Source organism: Colias philodice, chromosome 19 (genome assembly GCF_061535455.1).
Source record: "Colias philodice isolate Cphi_HAF_F1 chromosome 19, ilColPhil1 Martin Lab GWU primary, whole genome shotgun sequence".
Classification (NCBI taxonomy): Eukaryota; Metazoa; Arthropoda; class Insecta; order Lepidoptera; family Pieridae; genus Colias; species Colias philodice.
This window is the reverse complement of record NC_143104.1, coordinates 491,333-506,689: the sequence shown is the minus strand read 5'-3', so window position 1 is coordinate 506,689 and position 15,357 is coordinate 491,333. Positions and strand designations below refer to the sequence as shown.

The following is a 15,357-nucleotide window of genomic DNA, read 5'->3' as shown; positions in this document are numbered from 1 at the left end:
CGGAAACAATAACTATAGGGGTATTTTATGTGTTACATTTTACACGAGTTATATATAAAGAAAGTTTAACGTATTTTAAAGCAATATATTCATTAAGATATCTAGGAATGAATCCCGTTTAAAATCAGTCAAAAATAAGTCTATAAGTTTAACTGTAGAGGTGTTAAAGTGTGATAGAAATGTTGAGTCCCTAGGCGATAATGGAAGCATGACATGCGTTTGCGTGAATCGTCATGCTACATGAGTAAAATAATGCATATATGCATTTATATACAGTTCCTGTGCAACCTGAGTGTGCTTCATGTCCTAAGCTTTTGCATGCAATCATGAAAGCCACCGTAACCTCATCTAAACTATCATTCATGCATGACACCACGTAAAGCATGTCATGCAGAATTATCGTCTAGTAGGGACTTAACTCTCTTTCCTGTAAAATTTAAAATGCTACCTGTCTTCTTGTGTTCGTAATTCTGATTTCTAATAATACTCGTCATTATTATTGGCCTTGTTATGTTCTTAAATATTGGAAGGGTTAAGAATTAAGGTATATTTAATAGTATTTTATACTATTTCTTGGAAGTTCTTGTTTTTGATGGAATTAGTTTTAATTATCGAGGGAGTTATCATTGTAATGAAGAATTGGCCACAAATATCTGTTTATTAATTATTTTGTAAGTAATATGAATTGAAGCAATTAATTTTTTCATAATTTTTTAAGGAATAAATAATAAACTGTCAAGGAAATAATATAAAACATTGAAATTGATTAAATTACTGTAAGCTCTTTGGATAGTCGTTTACTCTTTATAGAACCGGGTATCGAAAAAAAAAACTATGTATATGTATATCGAAAATAACATTTATTATCTATTTTCTAGGTATAAAATTTACGTATAGATTTTCCCCGGGAGCCAGGAAAAGCGCATGTTTCTCCATTTTTTCCTCACACGGTTTTGGTGAATTTGCTAGTGGATGTAATTCGTAGGCTAATATGATACGTGATAGTATGTGCTGAAGGTTCATTTTAGCGAAGCGTGAGCCTGAAAAATATATTTTGTTACTGAGTGAAAAAATTATGAAATTATGTTTATTTTAAAACAAATTACTTGGAATTGGGATGGGATTACTGCGCATAATAATGAAATCAATATTTCTGGATTCAATACATTTCTTATCAAGTATTAATAGAATATAGTTATTCATGTTGAGAAGCTATGAAAATGCCTGTACAGTACGATTCACGAAAGATGACCACAAATGGCGGCCGTCTGCGCACGTACACTCACGTACACACATATCTAACACCGAAATAATTTTTCAAATCGGACCAGTAGTTCCTGAGATTAGTTCAAACAAACAAACAAACTCTTCAGCTCTATAATATTAATAGTATAAATAATAGTATAGATTTCAATACATCATAATATTTACCTATACAATTTCTAGGTCCCTCTCCAAACGGCATATAAGTATACGGTATTATATTCTTCTCATTTTCTGGTAAAAATCGTTCTGGCTTGAATTTCTTAGGATTCAGGAAGTATTTAGGATCATAATGCATTCCTACAGCGTTCACGTAGATTGGTGTTCCGGCTTTGATGGTCAGTTTTTCGTCTATTTTATAGTCGTTTGCAGCGATTCTATCGAACCAACCCATGGCTGGATACATTCGCAGTGTTTCTGGAAGAAATAGAAAGAATAAACGCTTAAGTACCTTTTTCTTTGATAATCCCACTGGTGGTCGCATATGCTTTGCTGTTCTATGTAGGACATATTAAAAGCTCAGAATTCCTAAGCTCAAAGATACAAGCTGACGTATTTATGGATGCGGCATTATTTATTATTACTAATTATAATTAGTTCATAAAACTAATAAAATGTGTTAAATGTGTTGTTCATATAAGCTCAAAAGTCATTGGTGCGAAAAAATTAATTTTAGTTAGTTAATTATTAAAAGGTAATCTTCTTTCTGCATTCTGTTATAAACATAACTTATTTTTATTTCGTTCTAACGTCCATGCCAAAGCCGGTAATTTATTCAGTAAGTTTATTTTAAAAGCGGTGGATTCAAATAATGCCATGCAAAATAGATTCAATAAAATTGTATAAAAATGAAAAGAAAATATGTATGCAGTTACCTTTTATAACACAATTTAAATATACAAGTTCTGATAGCGTTTGTGTATCTAATTCAGCATTATTATTATTAATTTTGGCTTCCAATAATTCTCTGTATAACCTTTCCTAAAACAAATATTTACTGTTAAACAATAATAATTTACTATGAAATTCAATCTCGCCGTTATTTGTTGAATAGGAACATAAAATTTAATTCATAAGTTAATCATAATTATTATTCAATTTAATTCCCCATTCAATGTGAAGGTCTATTATAAGGAACCATGGTATTTTTACCATTGTCTTATATATTATAATGTTAATTTCTAACGGCGAAATAATTTTCAAATCTGCCAAAAAATTTGCATCTTTCAAAAAATTTCTTACCACCTAAAACGATTTTAATGAAAATTTAAATAATAATAATACAATGAATACCTGATATTCAGCATTATAGGCCAGTTCATATATACAAAAAGCCAACGTCACGGCGGAAGTGTCGTAGCCTCCTTGAAGGAATATCGCCCCTTGGGACACTATTAGATCATCTGTGAATACTGCAACATATTCGAATTAAATAAGATATCATTTAAGCTCGAACAATGATTAAACATTTTGAATAATTCCGGCAGTGTTTTAGTGTGTTTCATTTAAAAATCGATTATTTTTTTACAAGTAAAGTGAACGGCGATAAATTCATTATAATTTACATTTTTTGCTGTTCACTGTGCAATCAAATGCTAAACTTTTGACTGACCGGTTGGCTTGGTTGGCTCTGCCTTCAAAGCCAGAGGTCGTGGGTTCGATTCCCACCCGTGGCAAATATTTGTGTGATGAACATAGATGTTTGCTCTGTGTCTGGTTGTTAATTATCTATATAAATATTTATTTAAAATTATAGTATATGTATGTTTATCAGCCATCTGGTTTCCATAACACAAGCGAAAGCTTAGTATGGGATCAGATCGTGTCGTGTGTGAAAATTGTCCTGAAAATATTAAATATGAAAATATAATAATATATATAACTAGCGGTCCGCCCCGGCTTCGCCCGTGGTACATATGAAAAATAGATGTTGGCCGATTCTCAGACTTACCCGATATGCACAGAAAATTTCATGAGAATCGGTCCACCCGTTTCGGAGGAGTATGCAGACTAACATTGTGACACGAGAATTTTATATATAAGATGATTCAAGAGCCTTCTCTCGAATTAACATTAATGTAATAAAGTTATTTACCCTGCTACTTACCAACGTCTTCACATTCTTTCTCTTGCCTCAATTTAATTAAAGCACCGAGTAAATCCTTGGCATCTTCTCCTCTATCAACATTATCTTTTCTCTTCTCGATTAGTATTTGAAATACTTTCTTAAAATACCTTATAGACGATTTTGGAAATAATGTAAATCTGGAAGAAATAAAATTGTTTAAAAATAGAGCATGTTACGAAAATGTAATGTAATAAGTTACCTATATATTTATATGCAAGTTGTATGAATGTAACTGAAACTCCTAAACGGCTGGACCGATTTGAATGAATATGTCTTCGCAGTTCGCGTGGATTTTAGAATAGTTAATATTTCCAATTCTAACGCGAACGAAGCAGCGGGCAATAGTTATATACACACACACACACACACATATACACACACATATTATATATCTGTTACGGCTAAAGGTAGGTGAGAACATAAACTTAAGATTAGCCGGCTAAACTTAGGTTTATTTTCGACGAGGTGTTAATGTTAGTTTGTTCTATCTTTAGCCGGCTAAACTTAAGTGTAACCGCAGGCCCGTGGCTAAAAATGTCGGGGTGGGTAGATTTGGTTACTATAATACATGTAAGGAACAGGGCGAGTGTTTTCTGGCACTTCGCCGGCTGCTGCCGCAGCACGCTCGCTGCGCTCGCTCGGCTCGTGCGGGTCTTAAGAGTTCTAACCTAACCTAACCTAGCCACCAGCTTTCTGCCCTGAGTCGGGGTGGGTAGATTTGGTTACTATAATACATGTAAGGAACAGGGCGAGTGTTTTCTGGCACTGTGCGGGCCCCTCAAGCCCTCCACCGGCCCGGCGCTAACCAAATCTACCCACCCCGACATTTTTAGCCACGGGCCTGTGGTTACACTTAAGTTTAGCCGGCTAAAGATAGAACAAACTAACATTAACACCTCGTCGAAAATAAACCTAAGTTTAGCCGGCTAATCTTAAGTTTATGTTCTCACCTACCTTTAGCCGTGACATATCTACTACAATATGTTAAAATCATCAAGATAAGCTGTGAAGATAAGCAATCATACAAGCTATTTAAACGTTTCAGAAATTGCATAAAGATACCTAAAGATATCAACAAGCTCCGGCCAGAAGAATATACTGCACCACGCGATGCCCCTTCCCAGGGAAAACTTCATGAACTCCCGGGTCACGGCCCTCATCGGACTATCTCCCGTGAGGGTCGCGTCTCCCGCCACGCCGAACGCTGCAGCACCTATTATGTCTGTTGTTATGTCGGAGAATAGACTCTGGAATATTAAAAATAGTATCTTACTCAAAGAAGTCAAGGAAAAACCCGCATAGTTTCTGATCCCGTGGGATTTGCGGTTAAACCTATCCTATGTTCTGTATGGCCTGTTTTTGTGTCAGAGAATAGACTTTGGAATTGGAGAAAGTATATTTTACTAGCTTTTCAGCAACGGCTATTCTTCACGTAGTCGAAGAAAAATCCGCATAGTTTTTGATCCCATGGAATTTCCGGGATAATAGGTTTTATCTTGTCTTTTCTACCAAATTTTACAGAAAATGGTTCAGTTTATTCGGTTCATTTCAATATTTGGAAATAAGCCTTATCGATTATTACACGATGAAAAAATTACAGTAGGTACCTACGCCTGTGTTTTCATAAGTGAATTGTATAAGAAATAGGCAGTTTGATCAAATCTAATTACTAAAAGGTTGGTATCCTTACCCTAAGACTTAAATTTTCACTCTTTTCCATACTAATACGTTGTACCAATTCATTTGATTTGGAAATAGAAAGCGGTTGGAGGCTTTTTAGTTTGGCCATTGTGAATACTCCGGATAAGCGCTTACGCACTGCTGTCCATATAGGGTCCTAGAAATTAAATATACTTATTTAAATTTCAGTGAATAATCTGTATATTTAATTTCGTATACAATAATATTCAAAATTATTGATGCGTTAATACACAACTCATTACTAGGAGAATACGTTTGAAAACGTATTCTAAGAATCAATTTTTAGTAAGTTTTCATCCGTTTAAATTGTTTTAATGTTGTTACTATCGACAATGTTGCAATTTTAAACAATTAATATTTTTTCGCGATACGTGAAGCGAAAGTGTATAATATGGTAAGATTGAAAAGGTGACTTTTCAACGAATGTTATCGAAACATATTTTGATATTGTCAAAAAGTTTATCATAAGGTGTGCAGTTTCGGTGGTGTTGTTATGATATTTTTGCGAGATAATATTGTTATGTATTTTCACTTATAATACCACAAGAGCTTCAAAATTATCGGGTAATTTCCGATAGGTTCGTTGCAAACAAATGAAGGAGTCAAGTTTTTAGTCAAAGTTAAAAAATCTCGAGCGCGAAGCGCGAGTGATTTTTCCTGAAAAACTTGACGACTTTATTTGTTTGCAGGGAACCTTGAGGGAAATGCCAGATAATTTTGAAGCTCGTGTGGTATTCGGGAGATTATTTTTCCGTCCCAAATGTCGGCCAATAATTTCACAATTGAATTCCGAGATTGAATTGAACCTGTCAGTTTGACGTCAACGACCAGAGAAAATTTTCAAAAAATTATCAGTATAATACCATGTAGGTTGTACCACGTGACGTCGAATGGTGCAATTCTATTGGTCGATATTTGGGTCGGAAAAATAATCCTTATAAAACATGTGTCTATCTAGACTTATCTGCCATCAATGACAATGCATAAAATTACTAAACTTTTTATAATGAAGCTAGCTTTCACTGCAGCTTCTCTTGCGTTATCTTAAACTTTGAAAGTATGTACTATATGTACTATGTACTCAAACTTTCCTCGAAAGTGAAAATAGAATGAAAATCGTCTAAGGTATTATGTTCTAACAAAATCTTTTCTTTTGTAATAAACTATAAGAAACAATATGCATAGTATAAATACACTAAAATTACAGAAGGGACATTGTGAAGAAACATTTTTCTAACAGTCAAAAGTTCGACGACATGTACTTAGTGACCTTAACCTGATGATTATTATGTTATCAATATTTTTTAACTAAATTAGTCGTAGAATAAACAATCGTATTTTTTTATAAACTCTTCACTCTACAATTTAGGAAAAAAGATAAGAAAACTAATCATTAAAAGTTTAATGTTAACTAAGCGTTAGATAAGAAGTTCATAAATTTTTTTGTTTTTAAATATAAATTGTTTTGTTACTATAATTAATTTACATTGAATTATATAATATTTTAAATGTTTAGTCTAGAAGTCCTCAAGACTGTTTTATACGAAGTGAAAGTGGTTAAATATATCCGAAAAAAAAAAAACTTCGTCTTGAGTTCAGAATATTAAAGAAAAATAAAATTTATAAATCCTAATAGGATAAAATTAGAGATGAAATCTGGATTTTTTTTGGTAAGGTTAAATTTAGATGCTGACCGACCGATTGGCTTGGTTGGTAGTGACCCTGACTTCCAAGCCTGAGGTCGTGGGTTCGATTCCCACCCGGGGCAACTATTTGGGTGATGAACATAGATGTTTGCTCTGTGTCTGGGTGTTAATTATCGATATAAGAATTTATTTAAAATGATATATGTATGTTTATCAGCCATCTGGTTTCTATAACATAAGCGAAAGCTTAGTATGGGATCAGATCGTGCCGTGTGTGTAAATTGTCCCGAAATATTTAATCGAAAATCGTAGAAAGAGTCATCGCTCTATTAAAGTAATATAGAAGGGACTTAAGTAGTTCTTTATGTGCTTATAATATGTATGTAGGTATATCGCTTATTTGGCTAGTCTCTATAAAAGTTTGTCAATATCACCAAAATTCCTATAATACTTACATTAACCGTAAACATATTCAAAGCCCCCGTTGGATCTGACGACCCCGAAGACAGGAATCTATCTCTAAAGTTATAGAAGTCTTTTACGAGAACATTCCTGGCTATTTCTGGTGAATTGATGAGCAGCGCTGGTCTTTGGAACAGCCATATTCCGACATATGGTGAATCGTACGTATCGTACATTCGACGTAGCCATGTTATCTAGAAAATGAATATTACAAAACATTAAAATAGTACTATAGGTACCCTTAATTTTACAAACACACTTAGAATAATACAGAAAAGATGGAAGAAAACAGTCAGTTATTACTTTATTAAAACTTATTTTCAGGAATTCGATTTTGTATTCGTTTTAATAGTTTACAAATTGAAACGTTAAATTATTGTAACGTTGTTACTTTCTTATTTAGAAGATCTTGATATACGATGACATTGAAGATAATGTAAAGGGGTTTTAATTAAGATTTATAAAATTAAATAATTATCACAGGACATTATTAAAACTAATCAAGTCTTGAATCAACATAGTCAAAAGAAAAATTTTATAAAATACAATTATAACATCTGCATCACAACTTTGAGGGACAATTTAGCTTTTGTACACTACTAGACCTAAATTGTGTACTTGTTATTAATTACAGTGTGCTATAAAGTAAGTTATTTAGATAAAAAAAATATCAAACTTACCGGATTTTCCCGTTGCAGAAAAGTCAAGCTTCCCACTAGAGGCTGTGGTGTTACATAGGGTATTCCCAACTTTGCCCAGTATGACTTTAATCTTTGCCATCGTATATACAACCAAGCGATAAGGCCAATTAACACAGTTAATAAAACTTCGAGTAACATTTTACCTGAAATATTGTTAATTGTTTTTATCAACTGAATGTTGAATGTCAGGGTTTCAAATTAATTGCTGCCAGAACTCCCGTATTTTGCAATAATATCTAATAGGTATACAGATATTATGTATTTATATTCCATTCGAATACATACATCCAGCGTACTCACGGGCAGGCTGAAGAATAAATCACGTTTTTAATTTATAATGCGAGACAAAACATAATGTAATTGTTTTATGGGAGGTTAATAAGCAGCATAAATGTTAGTGTCTGTTTCGTACATTATTTTATAATTGTCATTTTATCTCTATGATAAGGTAAAGCATATCCAGCAGTTATGAAACTGCTATAAATATATTGTTATTATATTGTTTATGAGACAAGCTTATTGCATGACATGTCATTACCGGTGTAGGAAGCTGTCACCTACTTAGCAAAGAAAATCGATCAGTGACAACACGTGTGTATGAAATATCATAATCTAAAGCTTTTTTCTATATGAAAGAAGGCAAACGAGCATGTGGATGCTGATGGTAAGCAATTCCACAGCCCATAGGCATCTACAGACGTGTCAGAAGATGTGTTGCCGACTTAGTAAAATAAGAGGTGAGAAGATCGCAGATTGACCTCATCTTTCATAATTAGAGATAAGAAAAATTAAACACAAATTTGATTTAATAATAATTGAAGATATTATTATGTTTAAAGGTTTATATGTATAATTAAACGTGCCAGTCCACTTTAGTGTCCCTTATTATTTTCTATAAAAAGTCGTCACTAGTACCATTTGTAACACAGTAATATTTTATATAAAAGATTCAAAGGGGATACAAAATAGATGTTTATCCTGTTTGTCCATCTCGTCCCCTTTCTAAGAAAAAATACAATTTAATGAAATTAACATTTTGCACAGGAAATCATAATTTACAAAGAATTTTATCAAAAGAATGGAGCGAAAGAATTCTGAGCAAGCTTTGTTTCTTAGTAAATAAATAAATTTATTGGTAACAGCATGTTTCAAGTCTTTTATGGCCGTTCCCAATATTCACACTACGGTTATAGATAGACAGCTATCTCCGATAGCTAGTAAGGTTCTATCTATCGTAAGATCGATATTGGGAACGGACATTACTGGCTGACAGCTGTCAAAACGTTATTGGGACGCTCAAATAGACAAATTCCAAGAGAAAAATATACCTCTAGTAAGCAGTTAGTCCTCCAGACGATAGATAGCGATCAGAGATAGGTTAGCTTATCGCTAGTAAGCTTAAAAAAAGATAGATAACATTTTCTATCTTTAGTAGGGTCAAACCGAAGATAGATACGATATTGGGAACGGCCATTAGTTGGTTAATGGTTAAAAATTAAAATGTATCTTTTGTAATACATAATTCTACCTTCAGAATATACTTATCTATCCAAATGAATAGTAGAATAATATTAATTTCCAAATAACACATTAACAAAAACTCATCTTTCCTTTTCTCTAAATCAATAATTTAATCAAAACTTCTTATAAAAGCTTATCCAAAACACATTTTATTTATTTATTCATTGAACTACACTAGAACAAACAAAAGCTTAATTCGTTAATAATATAAACAAACGAAGAGAAATATCATATTTCACACAAAACCACATCCGAGACCTTGTGGGGTTTGGCCGGATTTAACATCTGCGTCACAGATCGATTCTCTCAAGTAGTTCGACTCTTTAGTTTAGTGATTAGTGTTTAACTTTAACGGGTCGTAAACCTGGGTCCTTATAAAAGTTTTACAGTCTTATAGGTATAATAGTAAAGGAAATAATATTGCAAGTTAAGTTTTTGAAATGATCTATAAGAATGAAAACATTTCTGTTAAAGAATGTGTTATTTTTCAATACATTTAAACAATAATATCGATTAAAAATACCTTTTAATTAGCGCTTTTTTCAAACAGGTGTAATTTTTACGGAGATCAAACTTAAAATAGACACAAAAAACTAAGTGAAGTTGGCTCTTCACCTAGCTTTTAAATTATTTCTTCACTTGCACTGAAATGGGAAACCTGAGTCCACAATTTAATATTACATAATATTTATCATTTTTTAACTGTTTAAATAAACTTCCTCGATTCCTTTTTTAACTCTTATACCACCCGAAATAAGAATAGTCATGAGATATAAAGTAAAAATTAACTTTTTGTTTCACTCTTCACGATAAAGTTGATTAGAAAAAAATTATGCCGTAATTCATAATAATTCAATTTTACCAAAAAAAAATATAGTTTTCAAACTGTTATAGTAATCAATTTTTCTTCCTAATTACGTTCGTTTATAACCGTATCCAGAATACTACTAAACAATTAATCAGCTTTTGATGCCATTGACTGAACGATAGCTATGTAAGTACTAACAAACAGCTAGTGTAAATCGTTATTGTTTAATAATAGATAACATATTAACCGTTCAATTCCTAATGATAACATTATTTATCCGACTTCACCAGAGAGTGAGTTATGTTTATATTGTAGTATGTATTTCTTTTGACTTTAGAGGTTTCACTTCTGAAGCATTAAATACTTGATCAATTTAGAAATTAAAGACTTTAACGGATTTTAAACGCGATTTATTCATTATTTTCCCGACGTTTCGAACACTTTACAGCGAGCATGGTCACGGGGAGACTGTAAAGTGTTTGAAAATAATATAATGTATAAATCGCGTTAAAAATCCGTTAAAAAGTCTTTAATTTCTAAATGTATAATACTCACGTAAAGTCAAATACCTACTAGAAAAGGTTTGATCAATGTTTAATTGACCTTTATAGTTATTAAACTGGGCACATGAAACATATATAAATTAATAATATAGGTAATATGTACTAATGAAGTAGACATTATTTGCTTTGAATTTCATAGGCTCAAATTATATTAGTTTATAGTAAAAATGTAATAGTTCCCATTTCCTTACAATAACATAAAATTAATGATATCGGCTCTACGAGAACAAACGATAAAAAAGTTCAATGTCATACAATAATGTTTTAAATAATAATATCTTAATTTAACTATTGATCTTTTAATTATTTTTAAACATCTGTTTGAATAAATTTAGAGTAGAGCAAATGAAGAGCAAATTCTTACATTTGTTGAAAGATTATTCAAATTCAAAATTCAGAAAGTTTTGGTGTATAAAAGCTTTTGAAATACGCTTACGTAGGCGTACGTTTTATACATATAGGTACTTGTAGTTTTATTTGTCTATAACGTTGTTGTTTCCAAATTCCAAATACATGAACTGAATTGAGTGCAGGCTTTCCACTTTTGCTTTCTAGAGATTTTTATGGGTTGTAGCTTTATTTTTTTCTAATGGGCTTTTTAGCCGTCACTTTACCTCCTGTCACTTCAACTCGCGTCACTTTACCTCCCGTCACTTTAACTCGCGTCAATTTAACTCCCGCTACTTTCACTCGCGTCATTTTAACTCACGTCACTTTAGCTCCCGTCACTTTAACTTCCGTCACTTTAGCTTCCGTCAATTTACCTCCCGTCACTTTAACTTCCGCCAATTTCACTCGCGTCACTTTAACTCCCGTCACTTTAGCTCCCGTCACTTTTACTTCCGTCACTTTAGCTTCCGTCACTTTACCTCCCGCCACATTAACTCCCGTCACTTTACCTCCCGTCAATTTTGTCATTCGTTATTTTAAACTACATTTAAAGTTTCCCTTTATTATCTTTAAGAATCTATTTATTCTCTAAATCGAAATAATTTTGACTTTAACTTTCACTTTAACTTTACCTCCCGTCACTTTAATTCCCGTCACTTTAACTTCCGTCACTTTAACTTGCGTCACTTTACCTCCCGTCACTTTATCTCCCGCCACAATAACTCGCGTCACTTTACCTCCCGTCACTTTTGTCATTCGTTATTTTAAACTACATTTAAAGTTTCCCTTTATTATCTTTAAGTATCTATTTATTCCCTAAATCGAAATAATTTTGACTTTAACTTTCAATTTAACTTTAACTCTCGTCAATTTAATTCCCGTCACTTTCACTTCCGTCACTTTAACTTGCGTCACTTTACCTCTCGTCACTTTAGCTTCCGTCACTTTAGCTTTCGTCACTTTAACTTGCGTCACTTTACCTCCCGTCACTTTAGCTTCCGTCACTTTAGCTTCCGTCACTTTAACGTGTGTCACTTGACCTCCCGTCACTTTAGATTCCGTCACTTTACCTCCCGCCACATTAAAAGTTTCCCTTTATTATCTATAAGTATCTATTCCCTAAATCGAAATAATTTTGACTAACTTTCACTTTAACTTTAACTCGCGTCACTTTACCTCCCGTCAGTTTTGTCATTCGTTATTTTAAACTACATTTAAAGTTTCCCTTTATTATCTTTAAGTATCTATTTATTCCCTAAATCGAAATAATTTTGACTTTAACTTTCACTTTAACTTTACCTCCCGTTACTTTAACTTGCGTCACTTTACCTCCCGTCACTTGAGCTTCCGTCACTTTACCTCCCGCCACATTATCTCCCGTCACTTTAACTTCCGTCACTACCTCCCGTCACTTTTGTCATTCGTTATTTTAAACTACATTTAAAGTTTTCCTTTATTATCTATAAGTATCTATTCCCTAAATCGAAATAATTTTGACTTTAACTTTCACTTTAACTTTAACTCCCGTCACTTTGGTCATCCGTTATTTTAAACTACATTTAAAGTTTCCCATTATTAACTTTAAGTATCTATTTATTCCCTAAATCGAAATAATTTTGACTTTAACTCACTTTAACTTTACCTCCCGTCACTTTAACTTGCGTCACTTTACCTCCCGTCACTTTAACTCCCGTCACTTTAGCTCCCGTTACTTTAGCTCCCGTTACTTTACCTCCCGTCACTTTAACTTCCACCACTTTAACTTGCGTCACATTACCTCCCGCCACATTATCTCCCGTCACTTTATCTTCCGTCACTACCTCCCGTAACTTATATCATTCGTTATTTTAAACTACATTTAAAGTTTCCCTTTATCTATACTAATATTATAAAGAAGAAAGGTTTGTATGTATGTATGTATGTATGTATGTATGTATGGTTTTCACGCATAAACTACTGGACCGATTTTGATGAAATTTGGCACAGATAAAAGACCCTGAGAAAGAACATAGGCTAACTTTTATTGCGAAATATGTACCACGGGCGAAGTCCGGTTCTCAAGATCATCAAAAAACCTTTGGTTTTTCGAAACCGGGTAAACCTGGGTGCATGCCCTACTTTATACACACTGGGCAGCGTTGGGCGAGTAGAGGCAATGACGATAGTGTAGAGGGCCTAAATGTCTGTGATCGGCTATTATTGTAGGTGTTTGTTCGTATTCGCCGGTGGTCGTTCATCTAAGAAATGAAAGGCAATGTTTAAATTTTTTTATACAAACATAGTGATCCACAAATAAAAATATACAGTATAATTTAACCCACCATCCGCAAAAACGATGAATTCGTATCATATTTTTTCCATTGTACATTGATAAAGAATAATAGAACAGCGTTTTCTTCAAGGAATATAGGTCGTGTTAGGGGAATGCCACACGCCGTTCGCCGAGTGAAAATTTGTACCGCACGTGACGTAGTTCAGGCGCAATACGGTATGTTATTGTTTCTATTTTTTAATAAAACAAGATCGGAATATTGTTAGGTATTTGTTGTTAGGTTTTAATTTGAAATTAGGTTCAAGTATTGTGAAGTTGATAACCTTTTAATTACAATAAATATTAAATATTAATAATTCCAATTGGTTCACTGCTAATAATTTATTATTAAATGCAAAAAAAAACAAATTGTGTAGAATTTATCCTTCCAAATGTAAAAAAGGTGAAAAGGGATATTATTTTAAATGGGGAGGTATTATACCCTGTGGATTCTACTGTTTTTCTTGGTTTGACACTAGATGAGAAGCTACAATGGGGGGCCCATGTTGCCACCACCGCTGCTAAGCTTAGTTCAGCTGCATATGCAGTTCGAAGAATAAGGCATCTCACCGATGAAGACACGGCTAGATTGGTTTATTTTAGCTACTTTCATAGCATTATGTCCTATGGAATTCTGCTATGGGGCAGGGCAGATATAGAAACTATATTTATATTACAGAAAAGAGCCATACGCTCTATATATAATTTACGTGCTAGGGACTCACTAAGAGATCTCTTTAAGAATACTGGTATCCTCACTGTACCATCACAGTATATATTTAATAATATTTTATATGTACACAAAAACGCAGACTTACACACAAGAGTAGGAGATAGACACCGATATGGCACAAGGAACAGAAATAAAATTGAAATGCCATTTTACCGGTTAGCTAAAGTCAAAAATTCATTTATGGGCCAAGGTATACTTTTTTACAACAGAATTCCTCATAGTATTAAAGAGTTTAGTAGTGTTAAATTTAAAAATTATGTAAAAAACGTATTAGTTCAGAGAGCGTATTACAGCATTAACGAATATATGGAAGATAAAAACCCATGGAAGGTTGTCGTGTAAAAACCACAGGACAGTTCTTTGTCATATTATGATAATATATACGTACAGTTACTTACATATTTTGTAAAATTAAAATTGTAATACTGAAATGATTTAAAAGAGCAACTATGGAGTTTCTTGCCGATTCTTTTCCATAGATACTGCTTTCCGAATCGGTGGTAAATTTTAAAAATATGTATCTTGACGTTTCAAAAGTGCTTCTCGAAGAAGTCTAATTGAATAAATAAATGTTTGAGTTTGAGTTTGAAAAATTCAAAAAATAGGTGTGGAAATCTTATTAGTTTTATACAGAACATGTTATTTAAATATGTATATTAGAAATGAAGTAGCATTTATGTTCCTACATTTGACGTATGTAGATCATACGGTATAGTGAAAGGAAAACTTAATATCAAGAAAATCATATTTGTTACATGTCACGGTTTATCTATATGGATTTTATTGTTGCATACACATCTGATCTTATTTCACTTTGCATTAAAGTTTGAGATACTAAACTTTAAGCACTTACCTCATAATAATAATTTTTTCCAGGCAACTACTTACCCCGTTACAACCACAGCAGTGTGATCGACAATGCGGAACGCAGGTAGCTGAAGGAAACACAATTACGGCTGTTACCGACGCCGGTGCGACGTGATTTGATACCGACATCTTGCTTGTTATACAAACATGTATGGGGTTGACCGGATGTGGTGTTATCCATACACATACAGCACAAACATACAAAAATACATAATATACACATACACACGCTCAAACTGCACTCATTTCATAGCTCAGAATAT

General features: G+C 33.0%; 1 protein-coding gene across 1 annotated transcript; it reads right to left on the bottom strand.

The window, feature by feature from the left end:
- Positions 1-867: 867 nt before the first annotated feature.
- On the bottom strand, positions 868-8,039 carry LOC149479693 (putative cytochrome P450 6g2). The gene is made up of 9 exons (XM_089707349.1): positions 7,881-8,039; positions 7,194-7,394; positions 5,082-5,228; positions 4,454-4,638; positions 3,371-3,528; positions 2,557-2,675; positions 2,139-2,244; positions 1,432-1,680; positions 868-1,040 (listed from the first exon to the last, which is right to left on the bottom strand). The coding sequence occupies exons 1-9, from the start codon at positions 8,037-8,039 to the stop codon at positions 868-870; spliced, it is 1,497 nt and encodes a 498-aa protein (XP_089563475.1).
- Between the last annotated feature and the right edge of the window lie 7,318 nt (positions 8,040-15,357).

Coding starts and splice junctions, on each gene's coding strand:
- LOC149479693 (XM_089707349.1), bottom strand. CDS start 8,039: ATGTTACTCGAAGTTTTATTAACTGTGTTAATTGGCCTTATCGCTTGG. Junction 3,529..4,453: donor GAGCTTGTTGATATCTTTAG/GTATCTTTATGC, acceptor TATTTCTTCCAG/ATTTACATTATTTCCAAAAT. Junction 1,681..2,138: donor TTTAAATTGTGTTATAAAAG/GTAACTGCATAC, acceptor TATTTCTTCCAG/AAACACTGCGAATGTATCCA.